Source organism: Talpa europaea (genome assembly GCF_964194135.1).
Source record: "Talpa europaea genome assembly, chromosome: 14".
NCBI classification, from domain to species: domain Eukaryota; kingdom Metazoa; phylum Chordata; class Mammalia; order Eulipotyphla; family Talpidae; genus Talpa; species Talpa europaea.
In genome coordinates this window covers 42,410,054-42,423,654 of record NC_140082.1, presented here as the reverse complement: position 1 = coordinate 42,423,654, position 13,601 = coordinate 42,410,054, and the positions used below count along the sequence as shown (strand labels likewise).

The window sequence follows — 13,601 nt, the reverse complement described above, 5'->3', positions numbered from 1 at the left end:
GCGGGCGCGAGGGAAGAGCTGCAGAAGGGGAGGAGAAGGACCAGGACGAGGAGGTGGGGGACGAGAGGAGGGTGCAGTTGGCGAAACTCCTCTGTCTCCCGCTCATCTTTTCATTGCTTGCTCCTCTCCTTCGAGCAGCCACCCCGGATCTCCCCTGGGCGCCAGCTCCTCGGCTCTAACGGGTCCAGAAACAAGCCGGATTTTTTTTTCCCTCTCTGGAAATTGGCTTTGGTGTGTGTTTCCTTATCTCCCTCTTCCCCCGCCCAGCCGCCCCCCCACCCCCGCCCCGGCACTGCCTCCACCCGCCCCCCTCCTTTTTGAGACATGGCCCGGGCAGTGGCTCCTGGAAGAGGAACAAGTGTGGGAAAAGAGAGAGGAAACCGGAGCTAAATGACAGGATGCAGGCGACTTGAGACACAAAAAGAGAAGCGTTCCTCTCGGATCAAGGCATTGCCTCTCCGCTTTCCTTTCCCCAAGACCGCCCGAGGATTTTGCACGCTCTACGCTGAGTTGAGGCTCTTCGGATTGTTTAGATTCCGCACCCCACCCCCTTTTGCTGTGTTTCCCCCCTTGCGGTCTCGGTCTCCCACGTCTGCCTGGGGAACCCGCGCAAGCAGAATGGAGAGGGGGCTGCCGCTCCTCTGCGCCACGCTCGCCCTCGCCCTAGCCCCGGCCGGCGCTTTTCGCAACGGTAAGTGACAGGCGGAGGCGCGTGTGCCCACGCGGCGCTAGGACACCCCGGCGCTAGGGCACCCCGGCGCTAGGGCATCCCGGCGCTAGGGCACCCCGGGGCTAGGGTACCCAGGCGCTAGGACACCCCCGGCGCTAGGACACCCCAGCGCTAGGGCACCCCGCGCTAGCGCACCCCTGCGCTCCCCGCGCCCGACCGGGGTTTTGCTTCCCGCTCAGCTCACGGGAGACTGGAGCCACCGGGATGAGCGGGGAATAGTCACCTCCCGGCAGAAAGAAACTTTTAGGCAGGCGTAGAAATACAGAAATAAGATCAGTAGGTTTAGGGCAGGAAGGTTTCAAATCTTCAGCCTCCCTCCTGAAGTTGGTGGTTTGTCTGTGGATTTTTCCTACCGCTGTAGGAGCTGCCTACCTCCCCAGATCAGCACACCAATTATCTTAATAATGTTTCCTCCCAAAGGCAATTAGATGAGACTCCCTTTCAAAAATCTGATGGCTGTTGAAAGTTAATGAACACTTTACCACTTCCTGGTTCCCTTGCAGCTCCCCTAAACCGCTTCTGCTGGTGGGTGCTTGCAAGAGAGAGTAGTTTGTCGGTTGAAGGAACTCCCTCCTCCGCCTTTGTAAATCATCCCTAATCCGGTCCGGAGTATGAATGAAGGTTGTATAGTGTCAATAAAGGAATCTGATATATACAGAGTAAATCACCAGGATATCTGAAAATCCCTAACCTAGTTGCAGCTTTCACTTAGCTTTTAAAACCACTCACAGTTAAGTAAATGAAGGGCTGCTGGGTTATAAACAGTATCCTGTAACCTAAATAGTGTGTTTTAAAATGTGATCTGTTTGTAGGCATGTTTGACTTATACTGTAAAGTCGGTGAAGGCAAGGGTATGAAATTATCTTTACAGTAAGTCTTGAGCAATTATTAACTAATTATCAAATATTTACTTTCGTCTGGTTTAGATTTCAATCAAAGTAATTAGAAGGAAAGAACATCCACTATTACTGTGGTATATTGTTTTAATAAGAGACCACAAGTGGAGAGGTTCATACCAAGAAGAATTTAAATCATGTCTTTATGATGGAAGTTAATCTCCCTAATTTGCTTTTTGGAGGTTTTGTGATTGAAGCAATAGATTTCCTCCAACAGCGACCAAGCGGTGTTCGAAAAGATATGCTTGGAAGCAAAGCACACATGCTCACAATTGTGAATGTGGGGTTCAGTTCATTAATGAACCTGAGTTGGTGGCATCTCTCAAACATATGGCAGGTAATGAAATAACATTCTCTTCCAACTGAAAGAGCTCAAGTGGTGAGACTTTAGCAATAGCCTAATCTAGCCCCTACCCTCACAACTCCTAAGATTAAATCTGTAGTGGAGGTGTTTACAGGATAGATATGAAACCTAATGCGAAGAGCTTTCAGACTTTAGATTCTGAACTCTGTGTGTGTGTTTTAACTTTTTTGACAGAAATGTGACAAATGCTCAGAACCTTAGCTTCAGCCTTTGAGTCTGGCTGGTTAAAGCCATGTTGCTATGCTTGAAGTGACCAAAGCAAGTACATGCCCCTGTAACTCAGCAGACCTTTTAAAGCCATGTCCACCTCCTCTGAGTACCAGTGTTTGCTAAATTAATTCATTAACCTTATTTAGGGCTAATGGTCCAGAGTCATTAGAAATTGCTCTTTCTTAATCAACTGTTAGAGAGATTTAACAGAGCCAGAGAGTCCAGCAGTCCACATTATCTTATTACACTGTCACTTTCTCAGAAGTCACAGATTAAAGAGCTCTGGTGTGGTACCAAGTCCACCTAAATGTCTTCTAAAGTGACTCTGTCGAGTGACTAGAAGCAGTACTGTTTTATTTCATTCCTGTAACAGATGCCAGACACTGCCATGCTGTTTGTACGGAGCCAGAGGAGACTTAATGAGAGGGGGGTCACTTTGCAAGTTTTCTGCACATTTAAAATAATGGAAGAACCTCAGCAGAATCACATAACTGAGTCCCCTATTATCATTAGTTGAGATTCTGAACTCCAGTTGCAACATTTCTTCTTGGCAAACCTTAAGGTTTTAAAAGCCAAGGCAAAGGAAACCAGTACAAGACTATTCCCAAGTCTTTAAAAACAATCAGAAACCTCTAGCAATTGAGAAAAACAATGTAATTTATATTGTCTTCTTTTAATTTATGGGAAATGATTTCTGTAATGCATGTAGCTTTATGCATTTTTGATGTGCACTTCATCTTTCATTTCCATTTGACCTGGTTTTCCTGTAATAAAATTCTGTAGATTTATAAATTCATGCTGAGAGCAAAGAATGCCATTCTCCTTCCACGGGGAATCTATTAGATGCAATATTAAAATCTATATATACCATTACTGAAATTTTGTGATTGATAGGCTTATATATTTCACTCTTTCATACCTGTTCCTTTTACATAGTTTATGTACCAAATTTTTATTGCTTAAAATTAAGCATCAATAAATGTGGCAGCATTTCAGGCTGAGGTTCTCCAGTATGAAATTCATCATAAAAAGTGACAATGAAAATCTACACTGAACAATAAAGCAGCCCAGAGAGTGGTTTATTTGGCTCTCAATAAATCACTTCAGCATTTGGATTTTTTGAAATAAAGGTTCAAAACTAGTTAGCTCACCTTTTCCCAGAAGGTGAGAATATGACTTACCACATGTGATGCCCAGACCTCAGTGTGGTAGGATTTTTTCAACATGTAGGTAATTAGAATTAATGTTGTGTGGCTGTTTATTTTTCTTTCTGCCCCATTGCTTTGATCTGGTCTCCAAGCCTGAATAACTTTACTTAGAGCAGTAGAGCAGAATATTTTCTGCTTCCCCAAATATATTTTATTCTCTTTGGGTCTGGATCTCAAGAGCGGAGATAACTCAACATCACTTAGATTTATGGGCAGATAAAACAACAACAAAAAAGGCTTGGCTTTAATCCAGGCGAAGTCTTGGGAGACACTCCCCACTGATCAATGACATAGACCAGGCTTATCATCAAAAAGTGACACATGGGATCTAATAGCATCTTTTAGTCACCTTCCACTTAGAACTTGCTTCTTAATGTGATTACACTTCTTGGGGGATAATTAAGTCTAGCAGAAGCTCCCCGGGGATCATGTTAACAGCAATAGAGAGGATTTAATGTTTTTAATGCTAGAAGACCTTTTTCATGGAATGGAAGTTTGTGGGGAGTAGGAGTGGAATCCTGACATCCTTAGTCCACTGTCCTCCTGAGCCAAACTTCCTGGCATCAAAAAGTGTTCCTAGGTGATGTGTTGCTTTCAGCACCATCTGAAAGTTCTGTGGACACCTCTTGGAGATTCCCTTAAAAGGTTATAGAACATTTAATAACCAGTAATTTAAAAATAACAAGAGAATTGGGGAAAGATGTAAAATGATGTTTGTTTGTTTTTTCAGATAAATGTGGCGATACCATAAAAATTGAAAGCCCAGGGTACCTAACATCCCCTGGATATCCTGATTCTTATCACCCAAGTGAAAAATGTGAATGGCTGATTCAAGCTCCCGAACCATACCAGAGAATTATGATCAACTTCAACCCTCACTTCGATTTGGAGGACAGAGATTGCAAGTAAGTGACAAGGTATTTGAACAGGGCACCACAGCACCATCTAGTGGCCATGGATGTCTAAGAGGGGGAAACCTGTGAGTAAAATGTAGGCTATAAATGGATCCAGGAGGGATTCTAATCTAGGCCAGATCATATGTCAGTGGTATGGAAATTAAATTATGTTAAGTGATTTCTGAGTTCCCCAAACTAGGAATTTCAATGTGTAATCTTTTTCCTGTTAACACTTTTGATTTGGGAACTCTTGTTGAGAGAGAGAGACAGAGAGAGTGTGTGTGTTTCTGGAAAGGGGAAGAAATAAAAAACAAAACTTGCAATTTTATTAAATATACTGGGTCACTCACATGTCGCATGAACAGGTGAAGTTGGATACCTTGTGTGATTTGAAACTGTATCTTACTGAGTTTGACATGACAAGAACAAGTTGTCTTTGAATAAAGATAAGGTATAGAGGAAAAGTTGGATGATGGGATTTTATATTAGATTGATTTTTTTCAAGTCTCATGGTAAATGCTTGGAAATATTTATTAATTCTCAATGAATACAGTGGGACTCAAATATATACCTGTGTTTCATCCATTTGTTTTAGTCTTGCATCTCATTCTATTGTTAGATTCTAAGCACCAATTTATGCCAGAGTTCATTATTATGAAAACATTCTCACTGTAAAGCTACTCTAAATTATATCTTCTCACTTTATATGAAAGAACTGGCATGTAAGTTTTGCTTTCCACAGTATGGAGAGTATATTTTAACATTGTAGACAGCAATGCACTCAGACCCAGATGTTTCTTCTCTCTGGACATCCAGTTTCTGTGTTGTCCACATCAAGCCATTCTGTAGCAGCGAACATGGTGTGTTCTCCAAACACTTAAGCCCGAAGATAGATTCCTAATGAAGTTTAGATATAAATAGTTTTAGCAAAGGAGAATAATCTATTTAAATCTCAATTCTAAAGTGCTTCTCACTTTAGACCGATTTGTTTTCTCAAGCTTTAAAAAAGGTCAATTTGATATAACCATATACATTGTATAGAGGTTACTACATTCACTGGATATAAACATTATTATGCAGGCACATTCATTATTAAAAATATGCTATTTACAAATACATAATCCTTTTAGGGAAGACAGAACAACATGAAAGTGTTCCCCTTTGTAGGAAGTTTTTAACAACCTGTTGAGTTGGTGGGGCGAACTAGTTTTTCATGGTCAGAGAAGTAAGGTTAATTCAACATTCTGGTGACTAGAGAATTAGGATAAAAATCAAGTATACTGTTGGCCAGTTTCCAAATAATCAGCATATACTACAGCACAATAAAATTATAGCAATTCCAATTTACTCTTTGTTCTCTGATTTAGAAGGGCTGTTGGCTTTATATTGACATTTTAATCTTGTGTCTTTCTCCATTTTATTCTCTATGGAGGGTTTTTTTTTTTTTTTCCCATGTCAATCACATAGACAACCTAGACAACCTGGGGATTTTCTCTATTTTATTTTACTTTTCTTTTGGTTTATTTTATTTAGTTTTCATTTTTATTTTTGACAATATTTAAACTAAAAAGACATTTTTAAGAAACTCTAGTAATACATAATCATGTAATAACAATATTTGAAAAATAAGGTGCTATTAGATTTCAATAATTTCATGTTTATAATTCCTGATCTGAAAATCATGGCTATCTGTGTATCATATCATAGTTAAATAATTCAGTATAGACAATCGTTATTTACAGCAGTTAAGTTGATAAATATTTAGCGGCTGGATCTTGGGTGAGACTGGGTCAAGTCTTGATTTGTAATATTCACCACTCTCTGTAGTAGTGAATATTCTCCACTCCATAGTCAATTTTTCAAAGTACCTTTCTGATGTCATTGCACAGACCTGCAAATATGTACAACTGGTTCTTATGAATTGGTACAAGCTGCCACTTCACACAGCTGGAAAAGAAGTGTAAGAAGGGGAAGCCAGTTGCAAGAGTTACTGTATGTAAAGTGCCTACAAGAATGTCTGGCACACAGTAAATCTTAAATAATTATTTGTTGTATCATGATATGAGGTGGAGTATGGTGGGGTTGAGGAACACCTTTTTGGTGGTTTTCTTTTTTAAAGATAACTTTAAAAAGAATAATTATAATTTATAGAAAAGGTAATTTTAGTGATATCAATATTATATTCAAGAGACTGAGATGGTCAAAAAGATTATTTCTGTAATTGTAATGGTGACCTTTTTTTTAATTCTATAGAATAAGGTGGTTCCTTAATTTTAGCAACCCAGGGTTTGTTCTCTGTGAAGTTGTCATCTTCTGGCCAGTTTTGAAGGGTGGGTATATATAGCTTGATGAGGTCGAGGAGATTTTGGCTCTGGAAACGTATCTTTGTGCCATGGTTTGAAGTGTTGCTACCTGGTTGTTTTTATAAATTTCAAAAAGCAATTTTGGAAAAGAAAAAGAAAATTTCAAAAAGATATAAGAAGAACGACTTAAGACATTGTAGCCACTCTGTTTCACCTTGAGCCACATGATCTCTGCTCATTGTTAAAGGTTGTAGTTGAGAGTCTATGCATGTGGAACAATTTGTACCTCCTTTTGTAAAGACTGTGAGGAGAATCCATAGCTTTAACATCATAGAGGGGTAGAATATCCCAGAAAAATGGGAAACACCAGAAACTCTTGGAAGGAAAAACAAATTCATAGACTTTAAAAGTGTACATTGGATGTACAAAAACAGGTTTATGGTTTGGGTTGTTTCGTTGTTATTAGTAATTTATATTAGGTAACTCCCAAAATTGTATTTGACATGATACAAAGCTAGGTAGGGTAAACCATATTCAGAGACATTTTAAAAGCTGGTAAGCTTTTAGATACCATTCTGTTAAGAACAAGCTCTTTGCCTTATTTGAGATATATAATATCTTGTTCTTGTCACTACTTTATGTCTAATAGCAGTACACAATGTCTTTGGTTACTGGTAAGATAAAATGAGGTCGTGAATATGAAAGCCTTTTGAAAGGTTAAAAGCTCCCCTCAAAATATGTTATCACCATTATGATGATATTTTTAACAACTTAGTGATTGTTAGAACATTAGGAAATAAGAAGCTAAGCATAAGTCAAATTAGATGTTTTCATCCAGCAATGGGATGCACCCTGCCTTTTTTTTTAAATGTCAGTATTTGTACAGTAAATTCTTACTTACTGTTGTCAGTCAGTTGTTAGGAACTAGAACTTTCAGTGAAACTACATATAACCAAAACAGGTGCTTCAGTAAAATTGTTGCATTCCTTATCTATGGGGATTGTTTTTTTCTCATCGATATTATAATGAATCCAAGTTGAACAAAATGATATTATTTGAGTACCTGTTGCATAGTCAACTTACACCATGTGAAAACTCAAGAAATCAATTCGTTAGCACATTTTCTTTTAGAGAAACATCCTTGAGATCCAAGTAAACAATTAATTTGCAGGGTGTAAGGATGGATAAGTAGTTAAATAGTCCAATTGTGATATGAAAAATATTTTAATTTAAATTTTATTGTTTTATTTACAATTAAATAAAAACATTAATTTCATAATTTTAGCCACAGAATTAAATGTATATAAACCAACAATGTTCATAGAAATGGCACCAGGAGTGACCTTCCGAGTTATTAAGTAAACTAAGAATCTAGCCTTACAAAAAGTTTTTACAGTGAATATCACAGGGGGTAAGGGGAAAAGAGATATTTCCTTAGAGAAAATAATTTTGCAAGTTGTGCATGATAGTTTTAAGATGAAATCACCTATGTTTATGCCACCACTGAATCAGGTTTTATTATATACCAGCATCAAAACCACAATATTATAGCTCCCTAAGTTCTTTTATTGAACAAGGTGTGGTGTGGATCAAACAGTCACTGAAGTAGGAGAGCATTTGTCTGCAGAGCTAACGTTGTGTTAGAACTTCTAGTTAGATAACTGTCTGGATTTATTGTTATGTTGATATGAGAAGCAACTAGAGAATGTTTTAAGAGATGGAGGTGTTAAGGGAATGGAAAGAATGTGATTTTTCTTTAAATCCTCCATCTTTGTGAAATGTCAAAGCATAGTCAAAGACAGAAAAGAAAGAAAAACACAACCTGCTGAGTGTTTCTCAGAAAGTAGTGTTCATTCTACCTCATAAATGGCTTTCAGTACTTACATTGAGCTGGTTAGATCTTAACTCCACTGCAGTTTTCTTCGGTGGTAAGGCAGACATCTTGAATCTCATAAAACTTTATATCTGCATAATAAACAAGAATGTCATTGATACAGTAGTTAGAATTTATGAAACTTTTCCAGTTTCCCAGCAATGCGAACTATCAGCTTGATAATTTATAATGGCTTGTGACAAATACTGCTGAGCCAAGAGGTGTGTGGTTACATTCAGATCAGATGTCATCATCTGGGGAGCAATAAAAATTTCACAGACTTTGGGGTAAAAACATTAAGAAAATGAATGTGAAGTTCCAGAAAAAGAGTCTAAAATGATGGTAGCATTGGGGGACAAAGCCCTTACTGACAGGTTCCTGCCTTCAGCGCCTCATTTGTTAGTGCTGTCTCATAATTTTACCAAGATACATGGTTAACAGCATAGATGTTTTTCTGTCTAAAATTTAGATCTGTTATCTCATTTGTATAACCAAAAATAGTTGTCTTTTTCCTAATTCTGTGCAAAGGAAGATTTTACTCATAACTTCATATGAAGTTTAATTGCAGTAAAGTTATGATTAGATAGAGATGATAATCAGATTTGGGGATTTTGTGGAGACCAATCATATTGTTTGATTAAAGTTCATTTTTAAATTATGTAAATTATTACAGACTTTGAAATACTGCTCGTTTCATTTATTTTCATAGAAGATAAACTCACTGAATGAAAATTAATCTGCCCTTAGTTTCTCAAATCTGATTATTCCTGCAAATGTAATTATGCAATGGTCACTTAGTTGTTTATTGCCAATTTGGGGAATGTAAGTTCCGTTTTTGATTTCCATGTATATAATTTTCTGTTTTTAATCTTTCCTTATTTACTTTGTTCACCATGTATATTTGCATTAATTTTGATTTTTTTGAACATTGCGTTTTTCAGTTTTCTGTATTCAATGCAAATTGCTTACTCTCCTCCCAGTCATGTGGTTTAAATCAAAACAAAGTCCTTCCTTTGTGGAAAAAAAAAGTGGGCATTTTTAAGTTAAAATATAACTGCATTTTCTGTATGAAATATAGAAGTATATGCACTTTTAATTAAAGTGGATCTAGAAAAATACATGAAGTCAGTGTAAAGTTTGATAAAATTTTACAAGCTGAGCACATCCATACAATCAATCCAGAACTAAACATTTCTAGCTTCCTAGGAAGCAGCTCCCTCCAACTCATGTTCTTTTTCCGTCACAAACCTTTGGCTTCAAGGGCAATTGTTATCCTGACTTGTATAATTACCTTTTTATAAATTTTAAAATCAGACAAAATTAAACTTTAATCTTAAAAGTCTGTGTGTACTACCTTTAATATTGTATACTCTTTGGAATAGAGTTAGAAAAGTGCATCTTGTTTCATTTATAATAAAAAAACAAGAGTCCTACAGAAACATTCTCTAATTTTTTTCAGTGGCTAGCTACAATAGAAATATCTTTTTTTGATACATATACTATGATAATGTTAAACACAAAATTTATCTGGAGCCTGCTTTATATACAAAGCAAATTAGAAAAATCTTCCATTGCTTTGTTTTTTTCTCATCTCTTTATTACTGGCTTTGATCACAAATTACTTCCCAATATGGGAAGTGACTTCCCACCACCAACTCAATTCAATTAAAAAACTATTGAGAGGATAAGAATGAACCCTTCTCAGAACAACTGCTGGCCAATGTTGTTGCTACCACCTGCAGCATCCTTGGTTACTATTCAGGCAGATAATTATCTATTTTCTTCCTTTTGATTTGTTCCCCATTAGCACTGATTTAATTTAAACAGAACCCCATGTGTTTAATAAAATTAATTTTCTTTATTATTTCTTACTATAAGCAATCACATTTGATCATACTGAATCTCGAGTATTATAGGGTTCTTGTGTGTTAGGCATTTTTACAATATAAAAGAAGCAACCTTTATGCAAAGCTAAAAGAGAAGGTTAGTTTCAGTCTTATCAAATTGAATCAACATGTGCATGGCATTTCAAACCAGATTTCACTTTGGGGAGCAGGCACTTAAAAATTGATCCAAGTGAAACATATGCCTTCAGCCGGCACTCATATTATCAACTCCTTTCTTTTCAGCGTAAAACTTGATACTCGCATGCATGCTGACATACTTCGGCCAACACACACACAAACACATATGTGCATGTGCGTGTGTGTGCTTGTAAAAGAGGTTACAAAATCAGCTCAACTAATTGCCATTGTAGTATTCATCAAGGCTGATCGTTAAATCTAAAGAAGAATGAGACAAGATTAGTGTTCAGATCAGGTTCCAAATGCCTCTTAATTGGGTGTTTGTAATCAATCCTGATTGTAGTAGTGAGTGACTTGGAAGAACATAGCACCTCAAAAGAAGATTTTTCTTCCTGTTATTCTGGTTGATTGAACTGTTTCTAGTGTATAGGTCAGTTAGGCATGACAATAGATCATTTAACTCTTAGATTGGCCTTAAAGGCACCCACCTCATTACACTGGCTTATGGTTGAAATTGGCTAACCTTTACCGATAGGTTAGAAAGTGAACTACATTCATTCAGAACTCTACTGAATTCTGCCAAAGAAAAGAGAGAAAAAATCTTTTGGCTCTGTCTACTCAGTTGCCCCATAACACCTTTTTTCTCCTCATCAAGTCCAGGACTGTATTGTACGTATCTTATATATTATTCAGTTAACCTGTTTTTACTCCTTTAAATAATCAATAGAGTGTTTAGAAAGGAATTGTCATGGCTGGTTCTTACTGTTGAGTCCCCATGACATGCCTGCCTTCTTACTCACTGGGCTCTCCACACACAAGATCTCATGTCATCTCCTATCATGCTCATTTTACAGATGACAACATTGCATTGTAGAAAAGTTAAATGAGCACAGAAACTCAGTTGATGTGCTAGTTTTTCATCTTTGTGATTAAAGGGAATGTGCCTTTTAAATGAGAAAATTTTGCCAGCTTATTTTTACTTGAATGTCCATTTTCTCCTATGAAACATCTCAGAAAAAAGTTTAAATGCAAACCAACTAATTCTAAGGACTTAACTTTTTAACTCTTAGTTCAGATTAAGTAAACAGTGGTAAAAATTGTGTCTAGAAACTTCCAACTAATTGGTTATTTTCTACTCAGTCAAAACTCACTCTCTGGAATGAAATTGGGGTTGGGAGAACATATCTAAACTCGGATCCCTTTGGTTGATAGAGTTTGAGCGCACCTATAAATACAGTATTTATTCAAAGTCTAAAAACCAGGCAGCACAAGAGTTCAATTTATACAGTTGATTCAAGGGATATGTGAGACCAGCTGTATCCAGTGCTTTCTCACAGACCCAGGAGTAAGAAGATTGCATTATCTTCCAAACACTGCTCATTTACTTATTCTTGAGCAAATAGCTGGAAAGTTTTGCTGTCCCTCAGCTCTCCTACTTGTAAATTTTTAATACTGTACTTGCCATGGTTACTCTGTAAGAGTTAAAGAGAGACTATTTGCTCAGTCACTGCATTCTTATGGGAAACAGAAGAGTGTTTTCTGAGAAGAAACAGATGCTCTGGAATATATTGTCTTTAGTCAGGTACTTGTACCAGCAGCAAGCCAGGTTGGAGGTGATGGCTTGTTACTTCTGTGACAGACAAGCATGTCACCAGGAGAGCATCACCCTGGGTGGAAAGAGGATCCTAAGTGTCGCTTTATTCAAGTTCTTAAATTTCTTTAGAACACCCAGAGGTGGTAAAGGTCAGTCAGTATAGTCACCATTCCAACTCCTTGCCTTACTCTCTAAGCCAACAGATATGAAGAGCAGCCATGATGTGAGATAGAAACAATTAGTGAATTAGGGAAAATCAAGATATGGTCAAAAATCTTAATAATAGAGAGATAACTTTAAAAAATAAAAACACTAAATCCCCAGATTTAAAGGACACCATTAATTTAAAAAAAATAAACAAACAAAAAACAATCCCTCACAAACTTGGTAGCACTGAAGTTGACTTCATCAGATTGGGATGGTTTTTTAGATATAGAAAAACTTATCTAAATTAAATCTCTACTTTTTTATGTCGATTCATATTTGTCTATCAATGCTTTAATAACTTGAGAAAATGGGAGTGTGTTTTGTAAACAAATCTGGTCACAGAAAAGTTGATAGTAATATATTAAAATTTTAATTTCTGGTTCATCTACTCTTCCCAAAAAAACAGCCAATAGAAATTACAAATCTCCATTAATTTAAGTCTGACACTAAATGCACCTCTATCCCACACCCATTAGTTTAGCTTCTTCTTTCTAACTTATAGATGTTTGTTTCCCCATTGGGTGGTGAACTCTGTGGGGATAGAAATCACATCTGACGTTTCTACCCTCCACAATCCAAAAGAACACTTTGTACATAATAAACACTAGTTTAACTGAACTAAATAGCTGCTGGTTTTATTGAAATTGAAATCTGGAAAGACTAGAGAGAGAAAATGAAAAATAGAAATGAAAAAAATTTGTCTTGCAGAGTAGAAGTTATGATTCACAGTAGACATCCTGGAAAAGACAAGCAAAATATAGTGAAGGGCAAATTTTGATAACGGGCAATTTTGATAACTACTGGAGTGAATGGTCAGTGTGAGTGACAACCTTTTAGAAATAGTCACTCCCTGGCCTTGGAGGTGGTAGCTGCATTTCTGCTTTCAAGGAATCTGACCAGGTTTTCCCTCCTGCAATCAACCAGCTGAGTCGGAGGCATCAGAACTTGAATTTTGTAGTCTCCCATTCTCTGCAGTGCATTCAAGGGCTGCGGACTGGAGACAGCCATGAGAACAGTCTCTACCACACACACAGCCTGCCCTTCTGCCACCAGGCATGTTTTGAAAAAAATTTCAGCCCTGGTTCCATTGGGGGCAAAAACAATACTTGAAGCCGCCCTAGCAGCTTCTACCAGGGGATAGCCCATATTTTTATTTTTCAAAGAACATTGTTGACACTAGGCTGAGGATAGGGTGGAGTTTTATTTTACCATCAATTGGAATATTCTACTTTTTTTCCCCAAGAAAAAAAGTTTCACGTTTTCCTTACCGTTTATTGCAGAGCCCATTTCTTTGTG

General features: G+C 37.4%; 1 protein-coding gene across 7 annotated transcripts in view; it reads left to right on the top strand.

Annotated features, from left to right (window-relative positions):
• Positions 1–390: 390 nt before the first annotated feature.
• Positions 391–13,601, top strand: part of NRP1 (neuropilin 1) — a gene marked incomplete at both ends in the record, with an annotated part of 134,189 nt that continues 120,978 nt past the window's right edge. For 5 of the 7 annotated variants that reach the window (XM_084253497.1, XM_084253495.1, XM_084253494.1 and 2 more), the window contains 2 exons: positions 619–691; positions 4,139–4,313. In XM_084253497.1, coding sequence (XP_084109623.1) covers positions 619–691; positions 4,139–4,313 — 248 coding nt within the window. Of the gene's footprint in view, positions 692–4,138; positions 4,314–13,601 lie in introns of all 7 variants that reach the window. The other 2 variants (XM_084253493.1, XM_084253498.1) reach the window with 2 other exon arrangements.